Genomic DNA, 15,595 nt, shown 5'->3' with positions numbered 1-15,595 from the left:
GCCGGGTTTGGGCTGTAGTATAGCCGCTTGAATCCAGGACATGTGCTACCGGGTCACCAGAAATGGAAGCTACACCTCACCGGGCTGGCATGCCCGCCGATTCTCCACCATATGTGAGGTAGCATGGTCGGCTGCGCAGCAGAAGACACGGGATCCAGGCACCAAGGGTCACAGCACACGGTTTAATATCCAAACAAAAGTCCACAACAGTACACATGTGCCTCTCCGGCAGAGAACTCAGGGAGTTGTGTTCACTCCCTCACACTTGGCACCCCCGCCCTTGTTCCTGTTTCCTTTTTAACCCTTCTTTCAGCCTGTAGGGAAACAGCATTAACCCTGGAGTGGAGTTGCTTTCTATCATGGAGTGAGCACAACCGGGGCGAGACATACCGGCCGTCATAGATAACCCCGGTCACAGTCTCACAGTAGGTTCAGTCTGACTTAAGCGGGCTTTACACGCTACAATTTATCTAACGATGTGTCGGCGGGGTCACGACGTAAGTGACGCACATCCGGCATTGTTAGTTACATTGTAGCGTGTGAAACCTCCGTGCGATTGCAATTGAACATTAAAACGTTAAAATCGCACGCACGTCGTTCAGTTACTAAAAATTGAACGTCCAGTTGTTCAATGTTCCCGAGGCAGCACACATCGCAGTGTGTGACACCCCGGGAACGATGAACTGCAGCTTACCTGCAGCCGGCGGCAATGCGGAAGGAAGGAGGTGGGAGGGATGTTTATGTCCCGCTCATCTCCGCCCCTCCGCTTCTATTGGCCGGCTGCCGCGTGACGTCGCTGTGACGCCGAACGTCCCTCCCACTCCAGGAAGTGGATGTTCGCCGCCCACATCGAGGTCGTATGGAAGGTAAGTACGTGTGACGGGAAATAATCGTTTGTGCGACACGGTCAACAAATTGAACGTGCTGCACATACGATGGGGGCGGGTCACATCGCATACAATATAGTATGCAAAATTGTAAGGTGTAAAGCAGCCATAAGTCTCATGCTCTATCTGGCTGTGTTCTGCTCTGCTTCTCCGGAAGGCTTGCCTTCCCTTTATCCTGAAGTTTCCTCTCCTTACCTCGGTTACATGTCCTGAACCTGTGCTACTGGCTCTGATCTCAGGTAGTCTGAATACGTCTCTTGCATCCATTTTCCTGTACTTTACACCCTTGACTCTCACAGCTGCTGCAGTCCCAGGGACTGTCCTATTTGGTGACTACCAGTGGCCAAGCCTATCCTCACCATCAAAGACTCTAGAGAATACCTGGTCGTCACGCATCTCCAGGGTAAGCCTGGCCTGTGGTACAGTGAGTCAAAACTTACCATACTTGGAAATACTCTTTATTATTTGGGGAAAAAAAGAGAGAGTTGGACAACCTTTTTAATGTTCTCCAACATTTTAAGATCCTCCCTGATTCTCTTATAATCCATGATTTCTTTGACCTCGATTCTTGCATTATGACCAGAAGAGGACTTCTAGAGAAACTGAGTATTAGTGGCTTAAGAAGATGAAATAATTAGGAATTCTTGTAGCACAACGGATTAGCCTGATATGTTTTGACTAGTGCCAACCCTTGTCTCCTGGCTAAAACAGACTTAGCTTTTCAACTGAGGATGATGAATCGAAAAGATATATAATTTGACCTGTTATAATTACGTTAAACTCAAAAAACTTTTCCTTTTTTTAATCGGGTGTTTTTTTTATTGACATTTTCAAAACATTAGAACAATATATACAGAACATGTAAACCCACCATTCCCAACCCCACATAATATAAAAAGTTATGTTAATTGCAAAAAATATTTCACAGTTCAGAGAAAAAAAGTCAAATATAATATTTACATATAAACAGTAGGTGTCTACAGTGATTCCAGCTTATTTCCTTTGATCTAATAGGGACCCATCAGAGGAGACAATGTTTAATGCTATGTTCAAGGTGCTGTTAGAACATACCGTAATACTGATCAGAAAAGATCTAAGCGATATTTCTCTGCAACTCTCTTGATGCCGAACCCGAATCATCAAACCACAAAGCCTATATCTTCTTTAACTTAGTGATGGTCTGAGAAATGTGCTGCCATGCTGAATGCACTTGAGGTCACATATCATCAGGATTCTCTTCAGTCAAGTTCCTTAGCTTTTGCCTATCAATGATGTCCCAGATGTGTTCAGTGTGAAACAAGTCCGGAAGCTCTGCAGGCCAAAGAAGCACATGAGGTCATGCAAGCAGCACACAGCTCAAGAAACTGCTGAATGTCTAAAAAATTTGATTCCACAGGAGGATGAGAGCTAAGAATGAGGAAGGTGAGCAGCTAATTGCTGTATAGAAATCAATAAGCTGGAGAGAAGTGACTGGGACTTTGAGTCTTCTGGAATGTAACTACTGCACACACTTGGCCAGGGTCTGGGCAGGCACTAGTGGCCAAACTCCATGGAAATCAGCAAGATGTAAAAAAAATATCTCCCACAGCAGGAGAAGGAAAACAGTAAGAAAAAGCAAGTCAGTGTCACTAGTGTGTTGCGTGCACAGGCTACATCTTCTATTGGAGTGGATTTACTTTCTTTTGATGCTGCAGGGGTTAAGGGCTTTTTCCCTGCTGGCTGAGATTACACATAGCCTTAATCACAGCTGCAGCATTTTGTCATCACACCCTTCTGCTATATATACCCATTCCTGGCTTTTCTCCATGCCGGTCATAGATATTCTCTAAACTGACCATGTTGACGGAGTTCTTCTCTGCATAGCTGTGGTGTCATTTCAGTTGCAGCTGCAATGTTTCCTGATAAAGAAACAAAGAAGTACTTTATATTGTGTCTTTCCCCACCCATTAGTCTTACCTTCCTTGTGTTGTTTTATTGTCATAGTGGAACTAATGTCCCGCTGGCCAACACCCTAGTAAGGGTAAGTTCAGAATCAGCGAGGGCCAAGGCACGTGACGGCGCATGGGGGGATGGACCTATCTAGGGATGTTAGGGAGTGCAGGGATCAGCCATAGTTGAGTGGGAGGTGGTGACCCCTATCACCAGGGCCTTGTTTTACATCTTCCCAGGTTTTCTCTTGGTGTTGCGCCATATGCTGAGCGTTCCCTCGCCCGGCGTGAGAGTTAGTTGCAAAATTGCATATTTTCATGCTGTCTACTTAAAGCAATTGAATAACATGAGAATAACCTTTTAAAGGATACGTCGTAGGTTTTTAATCTTTTTGACCTCTCCATGATGAAATAATCCATGAACTTTATCCACAACAGAATGCAGACTACCCATCTTAATGGTCTTGGCCAATTTGGTTATGATTATGCTTACAAGCAATGTTAGACAAACCTCAATGAGCTTGTTCATGGCTAAACCAGGCAGTAAATTCAAGGAATCTTTTGTATTCACCCTTTAACAGGGATTTGAACTTTGTTGCAGGGAGATTTCAGGTCAACCCAAGCATTAGTCGCTGACTGTCAATTTACAGCCTTTGTGCAAACCATGGTAAAAGATTGAGCCAGGTGTATACACAGAAGTCAGGCAGATTTTTATCTAAACATGAAAATGAGGAAGGATCCTAGTCAGCAGCAAGCCAAAGGCAATAGCTAGCAGTGTTACAAGATCTACTGTTGCTGCCATTTTTATATTGTCAGTTGAAAATATAATTTCACTCTACTTTGCATACATTTTTATATAGAAATGTCCTGAAATGGATAATAGCATAACTCTAATTTGAAGGCATTATTAATGAAGAATAATAAAAGTTTTCATTCTTTGCAGATTACTGTACCAGAAACTCAGAGAGACATCTTATATTTTCCGATTTTAAAATAGATGATCATGGTATCACACCAGATATATATGAGGAACATGCCATTATACCAGATTTACTATCAGCCCTTCACAGCAAAGATCTGTCATCTGATCCTTTTCAACAGGTCCTATCTTCTGATTCAATACAGACTGTTAAGCAGAATAATAATAACAAAAGTGATGCTGTACATCAAAGGGCTCACAAAGGCGAAAAGCTGTACACATGTTCAGAATGTGGAAAATGTTGTTCTCGGAAATCTGATCTTGCTAAACATCAAAGAATTCATACAGGAGAGAAACCATTTTCATGTTCCGAATGTGGGAAATTCTGCTCTCAGAAATCTGACCTTGTTACGCATCAGAGGATTCACACAGGAGAAAGGCCATTTTCATGTTCTGAATGTGGGAGGTGTTTTAACCACAAATCAATTCTTGTTGCACATCAAAGAACCCACACAGGGGAAAAACCATTTTCATGTTCTGAATGTGAGAAGTGTTTTAATCAAAATTCAGATCTTATTAGACATCAGAGAATTCACACTGGTGAGAAGCCATTTTCATGTTCAGAATGTAAGAAATGTTTTTCTCAGAAATCTGATCTTGTAAAACATCAGAGACGTCATACAGGGGAGAAGCCATATTCATGTTTAGAATGTGGGAAATGTTGTTCTCGGAAATATGATCTTGTAAAACATCAGCGTATTCACACAGGGGAGAAGCCATTTTCATGTTCAGAATGTGGGAAATGTTTCATCCAGAATTCCGAACTTGTTACACATAAGAGAATTCACACAGTAGCACATTTATTTTCATGTTCAGAATGTGGGAAATCTTTCATGAAGAAATTACATCTTGTTAGACATCAGAGAATTCACACAGGGGAGAAGCCCTTCTCATGTTCTGAATGTGGAAAAAGTTTTATCCAAAATGCATCTTTAATTGCACATCAAAGAACTCACACAGGAAAAGGATTTTTATGTCCAGAATGTGGGAAATGTTTTACAGCTAAATCACATCTCATTAGACATCGGAGAAGTCACACAGGGGAGAAGCCTTATTTATGTACCGTATGTGGACACTGTTTTACCCAAAGTTCATCTCTTATTCAACATCAAAGAGTTCACACAGGAAAAGCATTTTCATGTTCTGTTTGTGGGAAATGTTTTACCCGCAAATCTTATTTTCTTAAACATCAGAAAAATCACACAGAGATTTAGCCAATCTGTTTTTTTTGTTTTTTTTTTTTATAATTTTATTGACAAATTGTAAAGGATAAAACATAACACTTGCAGTCAATTTACAGTTACAAGAGGAAAAAGGACGACAGGTATGTCGAGGATTAAGGTCCCTTTACACACTGCAACATCGCTAGCGATATCGCTGTAACGTCACCGGTTTTGTGATGTAATAGCGACCTCCCCAGCGACATTGCAGTGTGTGAAACGCATCAGCGATCTGGCCCCCACTGTGAGGTCTCTGATCGCTACAAATCGTTCAGGACCATTTTTTGGTCCTTTGTTTCCCGCTGCGCAGCATGCATCGGTGTGTTTGACACCGTTACAACGACTTTGTTAGCGACTTAGAACCCAGCCCGTATACGTGCTATAGTGTTCCCTTTCCCGCCCCCTTACCTCCGATTGGTGGTCGCTGTTGCGTTCTGATTGGGCAGCTTTCACTGAAACGAAGGCAACTTTAGCGCTTCCATCCTTTGTTTCAAAGCTACCTTGTTCCTGAGCGTGCTGGTTTGCAGATCATTAGAGAGTTCTCCAGTCTACAATACTATAAAGCCTATACGGTAAGCATCATTTGATTGAAGCTGTATTGATGCTGTATAGATAAACCAGTGTGGCGTCACCGCACAGAGAACTCTACAAAGATCCGCTAAGCATTAGAAGCTCAGGAACAAAGGATATACAAGCACGACTTTTGTCAATCTTTCCAAGCTCGGGGTCGCCAATAAGAATGCACTAGCGATCACCAATAGGAGCTGAGGGGGGCGTGTAAAAAGGACACCTAGGTGGCTTCAGCGCCAAACACCACGCCCATAACATAGGTGTGAGTCATCAAATAGCTGCGGTGTGACACGTCCCCAACGACCAGCGAGGATGTTCTACAGGTCCGTATCGCTGCTGCGTCGTTGGCCAGATCTGCCTGTTTAAACAGTCGCTGGTGAGTTGTCAGAGACTTTCCAGCGATCCCGGCCAGGTCGGGATCACTGGTGGGATCGCTAGAAAGTCTCAGTGTGTAAAGGGGCCTTTAAATGTTTAGGAAATGTATGCAATTACCAAAAAACATATGTTATGGAAAAGCAAATAAAATCAATATAATTCACTGTGAGGAGCTGGCTGCGGACTAAAGACAATTGGACCAATGCACGTTTTCCCATAAAAATAAAGACCTTCATTTATAAAATGCATTTTGTGTTTACTTGTATTATCTTTGTCTAATATTTAAGTTGTTTGGTGATCTGAAAAATTTAAGAGTGACAAACATGCAAAACAATAAGAAATCAGGAAGGGGGCAAACACTTTTCACACCACTGTACGCACATACATACATACACAATACAGCTTTTCAAATACATAAATAAGGCCATAAACTCAATATAATATAAACAACAAAGACAGAAGTATTGAGCCTAAAAGATCAGTTTATTAAACAGTTGATTAAAACATCCATTTACATAATATAAATACAGGGTGCCAACAGATATAGGGGGAGGACAGAGAATTATTATTATTATTATTTTTTATTATTATAGCGCCATTTATTCCATGGCGCTTTACAAGTGAAAGAGGGTATACGTACAACAATCATTAACAGTACAAGACAGACTGGTATAGGAGGAGAGAGGACCCTGCCCGCGAGGGCTCACAGTCTACAGGGAATGGGTGATGGTACAATAGGTGAGGACAGAGCTGGTTGTGCAGTGGTCTACTGGACTGAGGGCTATTGTAGGTTGTAGGCTTGTTGGAAGAGGTGGGTCTTGAGGTTCCTCTTGAAGCTTTCCATGGTAGTGGAGAGTCTGATGTGCTGAGGTAGAGCGTTCCAGAGTATGGGGGATGCGCGGGAGAAATCTTCGAGAAATCTTCGAGAATGATATATATAATAAAACGCAATGTTATTGGGCAATAAATTAGTTCAAATTCATACAAAAATATCAAAGTGCAACGTGCCTATTTGATTTGTGAACTAATGTGCAGCTCATCCGACAATACACAAATTGTTACATTCTATTTAAATGTTCACGGTACAAATCGCAAGTCATATCAGCGGCCGTCCAGCAGGGGGAGCCCATGGTTAGGAAATTTCTTTCACATCCAAGTACCAAGTACAGTGGAACCTTGGTTAACGAGAACAATCTGTTCTGGGAGTGTGCTTGTAAACCAAGTTACTCGTTCAGCAAAGCAAGATTTCCCATAGGAAATCATTGCTATGCAGATAATTTGTTCCAATACTTGTTAAATGTCCCATCCTGGTCCCCTATTGTGTCATTCCACACATGCACAAACACATACAAACAAACAAACACACACAAACATGCACAAACACACACATGCACATATTATGCTCACCTTACCTTCCGTTCCCTCGTCGGTCTCCTGGGACTTGCTGTTCGCTAGTACGGGCTGTGTATCGGGTTACCATCATGATGAGGGCAGAACTTCCACTGCCAGAGCGCTGACGTCAAAGGCAGGAGCCGCTTGCCTCTGATTACTCAAAGGCAGTGCGCTGGCCAGTGTCTGACAGCCGAAGCTCCTGCCATGTCGCCATGCTTGCCTATACACATCCTGGAGCGGCAAACTACAGGACCCAGGAGGCCAGCGATGGAACGGAAGGTACACATATTATGCTCACCTTACCTTCCGTTCCATCGCCGGCCTCCTGGGTCTTTAGTTCGCCACGAGGATTCCTCCCTCGTTACGATGAGCCGGCAAGCTAAAAGAACCATGATACCAGCGATGGAACGTAAGGTGAGCATAATACTGTATGTGTGTGCATGCGTGTTTGTTTGTGTGTGTTTGTGCGTGCTTGTGTGTGTTTTGTGTGGACTGCAAGAGCGGGTCAGAGCGCGGTGGATGTACGGAACTGGAAGTGTATGCGGTGAGGATTTTGCTCGTACAGCAAAGCTTTCTCGTAAACAGTTACAAATTTACAGAAAGCTTTGCTTGTTAAGCGAAATTCTCGTTAAGTGGGTTACTTGTTAAGCGAGGTTCTACTGTATACGTAAAGTACAGAAATGCACAAGAGCATAAGGACATGTTTTCAATGTGAAAGAAAGTATAATTGCTACAATGTATATAATTCTAAGCAAGGGCTATATAGCTAAATTTATACAATGAAAAAGAGCTGGAGACCACATGATAAGGCCAGTGATCGCACCACACATATATAGTCATTAGTCATAATTAACCCCATAAAGGGGAATAGAACGTAGTAATAGAGAAAATTCTCCAATACATAGAAGAGGGAGAGCATAAATCACATCATACTTTGCCATCAAATGTACTTACAAAGAGCAAGGTTTGATTTCCGTCCACCCCCACGCCTCCAACGTACGTTTCGTTTGAAATTTCCTCAGGGAGCGTGTGTTGGAGGGGTAGGGGGATGGTATTTAAGCAAACAAGTGGCCAGTAAACAGCTGAGCACAGATCAGCTGATATGTCGGGTAATGCAATGAGTCATATTGCGGCGCATGCGTCTTTCACACTGACCGCATTCATGGAAGTCCTGACAGCGCACAGCAGGGAGAAAGCGTCGGCAGCGGTCATGGAGACAGCACCTGCGCCCTGACCCCAATTGCAGCCGACAAGACAACCAGCGATCGTGCTTCAGAGCATGCGCACAAGCTCAAAGTTGGAACTTAGTTTATATCGCCGAATATTTTATATTGCCTCTCATATTAACAAGCTAGAAAATATAGCAATAAACAATTAGTTTTCATATCCACAACCTTATTCTTGATCTAATATAAATTACATGTTTCACATAAATACAAATTAATAAAATTACAAAGTGTACTGAATAATAAAAGTGTAACAATGAAGAATCATATGAATAATTAGAATACATACTGTATATAAACACTAAGCAGGAATGAAAGTGAAAAACAAATATATTAAATTCATATACACATACATACACATTAATTGGTTGTGTCCTTGTTTGGATTTTAGAATTCAATGCTCCAGCAGTGTTTCAGAATTTCATAAATTATAAATTTTCTTATATAGACGGTAGATTTGTAGTGATATACTACATGATGATATTTTGATTTACTCAAGTTCTCGTGAGGAGGATTGGAAGCGTGTTTGGCAGGTGCTTCAAGTTCTTTGTGACAACCATTTATTTACCAAACTATAGAAGTGTCAATTTGAGGTGCAGCAGATTCAGTTTCTGGGTCATTTGGTTTTTGCTAAAGTTTTAAAAATGGATCCGGTTAATGTACAGGCCTTCCTTGAATGGCCACAACCTGCTAATCTTAAACTGGTTGTCCGGTCTAAAATTATAACTCTGTAGTCACTCTATGTGAGTGCAGACTTATGAAGTCTCCCAGCACACACACTGTGCGCTGTGAGGCTTCACCGTTTTCTGAGCCTGGAACAGCGGTCACATGACCAGAATTGTGCGAGATGCATGTTCCCAGCCAGAACCCGACTAGTGGGCATAGCCTCACTCAATACAAGTGTATTAGCAAGGCCACAACTAGATGGCCGCGCCTACTAGTAGGACTGTGGAGGTGGCCTGAGCTGTAGCTTAATTGTTCAAATGTAATAAGAATATCTGTGTATGTAAATAATCAAAATATAGATATAGTAGCATAATTATTTGTGTGTCTATGTAGCGATTGCGCAGACCTATAATATAATTCAAAGCTGTATAGTCATGAAGGGGTTACCAAGAATAAGTGAACAGATGTACAAGCGATGGAAGTCTTTTAATGATGAGTAAAAGTCTTATCAGTAGTGTTCACACAGAAAGAATGTACAAGGAACAAAGATGTGTTTTATAATATGCTGAGAGAAATTAAGGAGTGGAATACTCCTTACTCCCTGTTTAGCTTCAAGGCCGAAGTGGCATTTTTATATAATTAAGTTTCTTTCAAAATACACGAGTCAGTTGATGACGCTGGCTGAAGGAGAGAACATGTCTGTGTGTTCATTGTCTGATACATTGATATATCGGCACTGATATACAGCTAATACAGCACCGTCTCTGGATTCCTGTATGAAGATACCATTAGCAGTCTTCACCCAAAATTCCTCCCTTGACAGGATGAGATCACTGTATTGAGTGAGGCTGGTCAGATTATGGCTGGAAACATGCATATCGCTCAAATGTGGTCATGTGACCACTGTTCCCGGGCTTACAAATTGGCAAATATTCGCAGTGCACAGTGCGTGCGGTGGAAGCATTCATAAGTCTGTAGTCATATAGAGTGACTGTAGTCTTATAATTTTAGACTGGACAACCGCTTTAAAGCTTTACAGAAGTTCTTAGGTTTTGCTAATTATTACCGTAAGATCATCATATATGTGTAGGGTCCTGCACCATACACGTTGTACATACATGGTGCCGTCCAGTACATACACTGTGTGCAGAATTATTAGGCAAATGAGTATTTTGATCACATGATACTTTTTATACATGTTGTCCTACTCCAAGCTGTATAGGCTTGAGAGCCAACTACCAATTAAGTAAATCAGGTGATGTGCATCTCTGTAATGAGGAGGGGTGTGGTGTAATGACATCAACACCCTATATAAGGTGTGCTTAATTATTAGGCAACTTCCATTCCTTTGGCAAAATGGGTCAGAAGAGAGATTTGATGGGCTCTGAAAAGTCCAAAATTGTGAGATGTCTTACAGAGGGATGCAGCAGTCTTGAAATTGCCAAATGTTTGAAGCATAATCACCGAACAATCAAGCGTTTCATGGAAAATAGCCAACAGGGTCGCAAGAAGCGTGTTGGGCAAAAAAGGCACAAAATAACTGCCCATGAATTGAGGAAAATCAAGCGTGAAGCTGCCAAGATGCCATTTGCCACAAGTTTGGCCATATTTCAGAGCTGCAACGTTACTGGAGTATCAAAAAGCACAAGGTTTGCCATACTCAGGGACATCTTCAGTGTAGGAGGAGAAAAAGGGGTTAAACCCGCGCAATCCGCCAAATAAGATGTAGAGATGTTGATAGTTTAATCACTCTTTTATTCCATAGGTCTACGCATTTCAAGGTGCAGGGACCTCTTCCTCAGGACCAGAAAATCAACATTCAATACTCAGGGACATGGCCAAGGTAAGGAAGGCTGAAAAACCTCCACCTTTGAACAACAAACCTAAGATAAAACGTCAAGACTGGGGCAAGAAATATCTTAAGACTGATTTTTCAAAGGTTTTATGGACTGATGAAATGAGAGTGACTCTTAATAGGCCAGATGGATGGGCCAGAGGCTGGATCAGTAAAGAGCAGAGAGCTCCACTCCGACTCAGACGCCAGCAAGGTGGAGGTGGGGTACTGGTATGGGCTGGTATCAGCAAAGATGAACTTGTGGGACCTTTTTGGGTTGAGGATGGAGTGAAGCTCAACTACCAGACCTACTGCGAGTTTCTGGAAGACAACTTCTTCAACTTCTTCTTCAAGCAGTGGTACAGGAAGAAGTCGGTATCGTTCAAGAAAAACATGATTTTCATGCAGGACTATGCTCCATCACATGCATCCAACTACTCCAAAGCGTGGCTGGCCAGTAAAGGTCTAAAAGATGAAAAATAATGACATGGCCCCCTTGTTCACCTGATCTGAACCCCATAGAGAACTTGTGGTTCCTCATAAAATGTAAGATCTACAGGGAGGGAAAACAGTACACCTCTCGGAACTGTGTGTCTGGGAGGCTGTGGTGGCTGCTGCACGCAATATTGATCGTAAACAGATCAAGCAAGTGACAGAATCTATGGATGGTAGGCTGCTGAGCGTCATCATAAGGAAAGGTGGCTATATTGGTCACTAATTTTTTGGGGTTTTGTTTTTGCATGTCAGAAATGTTTATTTCTAAATTTTATGCAGTTATATTGGTTTACCTGGTGAAAATAAACAAGTGAGATGGGAATATATTTGTTTTTTATTAAGTTGCCTAATAATTCTGCACAGTACTAGTTACCTGCACAAACAGATATCCTCCTAAGATAGCCAAATCTAAAAAAGAAAACCACTCCAACTTCCAAAAATATTAGGCTTTGATATTTGAGTCTTTTGCGTTGATTGAGAACATAGTTGTTGATCAATATTAAAAAAAATCCTCTAAAATACAACTTGCCTAATAATTCTGCACAGTGTATTGTACAAACATGGCTTACCTCCATACACGTCGTACACACATTTCCACTCCGTACACCTCATACACGCACGGCTCCACTTCGCACACGTCCTACACTCACGCTTCTACTACATGCATTATGTAAATCCGTCCTGACCCCAGACAAAAACTTCTCCTCATCCAGCCCCATGACATCCAGCACAGCAGAGTCCTGCACACACTGAGGAGCTGATCATGTGACCCCTGACTCCTCCCCTCCATGTGACATCATCACAGGTCCTGTAAGCACAGAGCAGCCATATACCCAGTGTGCGGCTCTGCAGGAGGAGGTATGTGGAGATTTGTTATTACTAGGGAACGCTCATCATTAAGGCTACATGGCCACGATCAGGGTTCACAGCGTTTTGGACGCAGAGTGTTTTTGCTGCATCCAAAACGCTGTATTGTACAGTACAATCACAGTGGATGGAATTTATAGAAATCCCGTGCCCACTGTGCTTGTTTTTCCCGCTGCAAAAACTGACCGGTGGTGCAGCTTCCCGAGTCGCAGCATGTCAATTCTTTGCTGCGGAGACACAAGCGTTCTCTGTAGGGCAAACACAGCAAGAGACCACAACTGCCCGACCCGGATCGTGGGGACTAGCAGCTGCGGTCTTCTGCAGAGGAGACTCGCGGCCCCACAGGTCAGGATCCACCTCGTCCAGGATGTAGTGGATCCTGATTGTGTGCACATACCCTACAGGGTTTGTTTAGGAGTAACATATTGATGATTTATCCACCTGATAGATCTTCAGTTTGAGATCGTTTGGGGTCCGAGCTCACGTCCCCCCATCGATCAGCTTTTATTTGCTTCAGCAGCAGCCGGATGTAATCAATGTACATTGTGTAGTGACCACTGCTAAATGCTGGTGAAAATCGTTTTCGCAGTACTGATAATATGTTCGAACCTGTGGGACTAAGGGCGGCTTTGCACGTTGCGATATTGCACGTGCGATGTCGGTGGGGTCAAATCGAAAGTGACGCACATCCGGCGTCGCAGTCGATATCGCAATGTGTAAATCCTTTTTGATACGATGAACGAGCGCAAAAGCGTCGTTATCGTATCATCGCTGCAGCCTCCGACATTTCCATAATGCCGGTGCAGTGACAGGTACGATGTTGTTCCTCGCTCCTGCGGCAGCACACATCGCTGTGTATGAAGCCGCAGGAGCGAGGAACTTCAACTTACCTGCCGCCGGCTGCAATGAGAAGGACGGAGGTGGGCGGGATGTTTACATCCTGCTCATCTCCGCCCCTCCGCTTCAATTGGCCGCCTGCCGTGTGACGTCACTGTGACGCCGCACGACCCGCCTCCTAAGGAAGGAGGCGGGTCGCCGGCCAGAGGGACGTCGCACGGCAGGTATGTGCGTGTAAAGCTGCCGTAGCGATAATAATCGCTACAGCAGCTTTCACTAGATATCGAACGTGCGACGGGGGCGGGACTATCGCTGCAGCATCGGTAACACATTGTTACCGATGTTGCAACGTGCAAAGCCCGCCTAAGGCTGCTTTCACACATCCGGTTTGTGCTGAGCGGCACAATCCGGCTCAAAAATCTATGCAACGGATGCGGCGAAAAAAAAAACGGATCCGTTGCATAAGTTTTTCCATGTGGTCCGTCCAGTTTTTGATGGATGCGGCTTGATACTAAGCATGCGCAGTGCAAAAAACCGCATCCGGCGGCCGGATGCGTTTTTTGCCGCAGGATGCCGCATCCGGCGTCCATAGGCTTGCATTGTGAATTGCGCCGCATGGGCTAAATATGCCGCATCCGGCAAAAACCGGACGCAACCCAAGGCCATGCGGCACAATACGGCGCTATTGCAAGTCTATGCGGAAATAACGCAAACGGCGGCAAAAAAAACAAACGGTTGCGTTTTTTCTGGAGAGCGTCGTATTGTGCCGCACGGCAAAAAACGGATGTGTGAAAGCAGCCTAAAAGAAAAAAAAATTCAGCCGAGGTTCACATGTATTGTAAGTGCTGCAGTTTTTATGTTGCGTTTTATCTGCATGTTTTCCACAGGTATTTACACAATATTCCGCAATAACAATCTTCTCTGATTATTGCTTATTTTTTTTATTTTATTTGATCAGGTGTTGGTGCAGATCTCTTGTAGCATTTTGAATGTATTTTTAGCACAGAAAGCTTTGATTTTGCTCTTCAAGATGTACAGTAGCTGTGATTTTTTTTTTTTTCTTGCATGTGTTTTTCATGTTCCCTATAGACAAAACAGGAGATGCAGAATGTGCAGGAGATTTCATGGAATAACCTCATCTATGCTCACACTGTTAAACGAAGCAGATATTTTTGCACAAAAAAACCCACAACAACATTTACTCAATGCAATATGTTTGGAAGTGAGTCCAATATACAATCACATTGCTCCCTTGTCACCTCAACACACCCTCCTCACATTTGTGCATGTTGATAAAGGGGTATTTATCTAAAATAAGTTTTAATAGTGCAGAGATCAAATCTGAGTTGTACATGTTGGATGCTATGAGTCTAGAGGGCACTTTACACGCTGCGATATCGCTATCGATATAACTAGCGAGTGTACCCGCCCCCGTCGGTTGTGCGCCACGGGCAAATCGCTGCCCGTGGCGCACAACATCGCTTACACCCGTCACATGGACTTACCTTCCCTGCGACGTCGCTGTGGCCGGCGATCCGCCTACTTCCTAAGGGGGCGGTTCGTGCGGCATCACAGCGACGTCACACGGCAGCCGTCCAATAGAAGCGAAGGGGCGGAGATGAGCGGGCGGAATATCCCGCCCACCTCCTTCCTTCCGCATTGCCGGTGGCCGCAGGTAAGGAGATGTTCGTCGTTCCTGCGATGTCACACATAGCGATGTGTGGTGCCGCAGGAATGACGAACAACCAGCGGCATGCACCACCAACGATATTATGAAAAGGAGCGACGTGTCAACGATCAATGATTTTTGACGTTTTTGCAATCGTTGATCGTCGCTCCTAGGTGTCACACGCTGCGACGTCGGATGTGCGTCACTAATGACGTGACCCCGACGATATATCGTTAGCGATGTCGCAGCGTGTAAAGCACCCTTAAAGGTCCGTTTACATAGAGAGACCAGGTAGGATACCACCGCTAATGGATTAACGTTTACCTATCGGCAGGCATTTAAATGCCTGTGTAGACAGGCAGACCAAAGTAAACGATGAACACTGAGCGCGCTACACAAGATTGCTCAGTGCACAGAGGCTCCAAGTCCTGTTTACACACGATAATGCAACACCAAGAGAATGCTTGTTCATTGGGTCTGACAGCCTGATCACACAAAAAGATAATCATGAAACAAGCATTTTGCTCATTCACAAATATCTTGCAGTGTAAATGTAGCCTAACCCCTTCAAGACATCCGCTACACATATACGGCGCATGTTGAAAGCTGGTGTATGGAGTGGGCTCACCGTCATACCCGTTAGGTAATGG

At 43.6% G+C, this 15,595-nt stretch overlaps 1 protein-coding gene across 1 annotated transcript in view; it reads left to right on the top strand.

The window, feature by feature from the left end:
- Positions 1–15,595, top strand: part of LOC142312826 (uncharacterized) — a 240,548-nt gene that overhangs the window by 91,038 nt on the left and 133,915 nt on the right. Inside the window, 3 exon segments of the mRNA XM_075351811.1 lie at positions 3,759–5,007; positions 5,095–5,118; positions 10,255–10,310. Coding sequence (XP_075207926.1) covers positions 3,759–5,007; positions 5,095–5,118; positions 10,255–10,310 — 1,329 coding nt within the window.

This window comes from Anomaloglossus baeobatrachus, chromosome 5, assembly GCF_048569485.1.
Source record: "Anomaloglossus baeobatrachus isolate aAnoBae1 chromosome 5, aAnoBae1.hap1, whole genome shotgun sequence".
NCBI classification, from domain to species: Eukaryota; Metazoa; Chordata; class Amphibia; order Anura; family Aromobatidae; genus Anomaloglossus; species Anomaloglossus baeobatrachus.
Note: the sequence above shows the minus strand (reverse complement) of the source record. Positions and strands in the feature narration are given on the sequence as shown.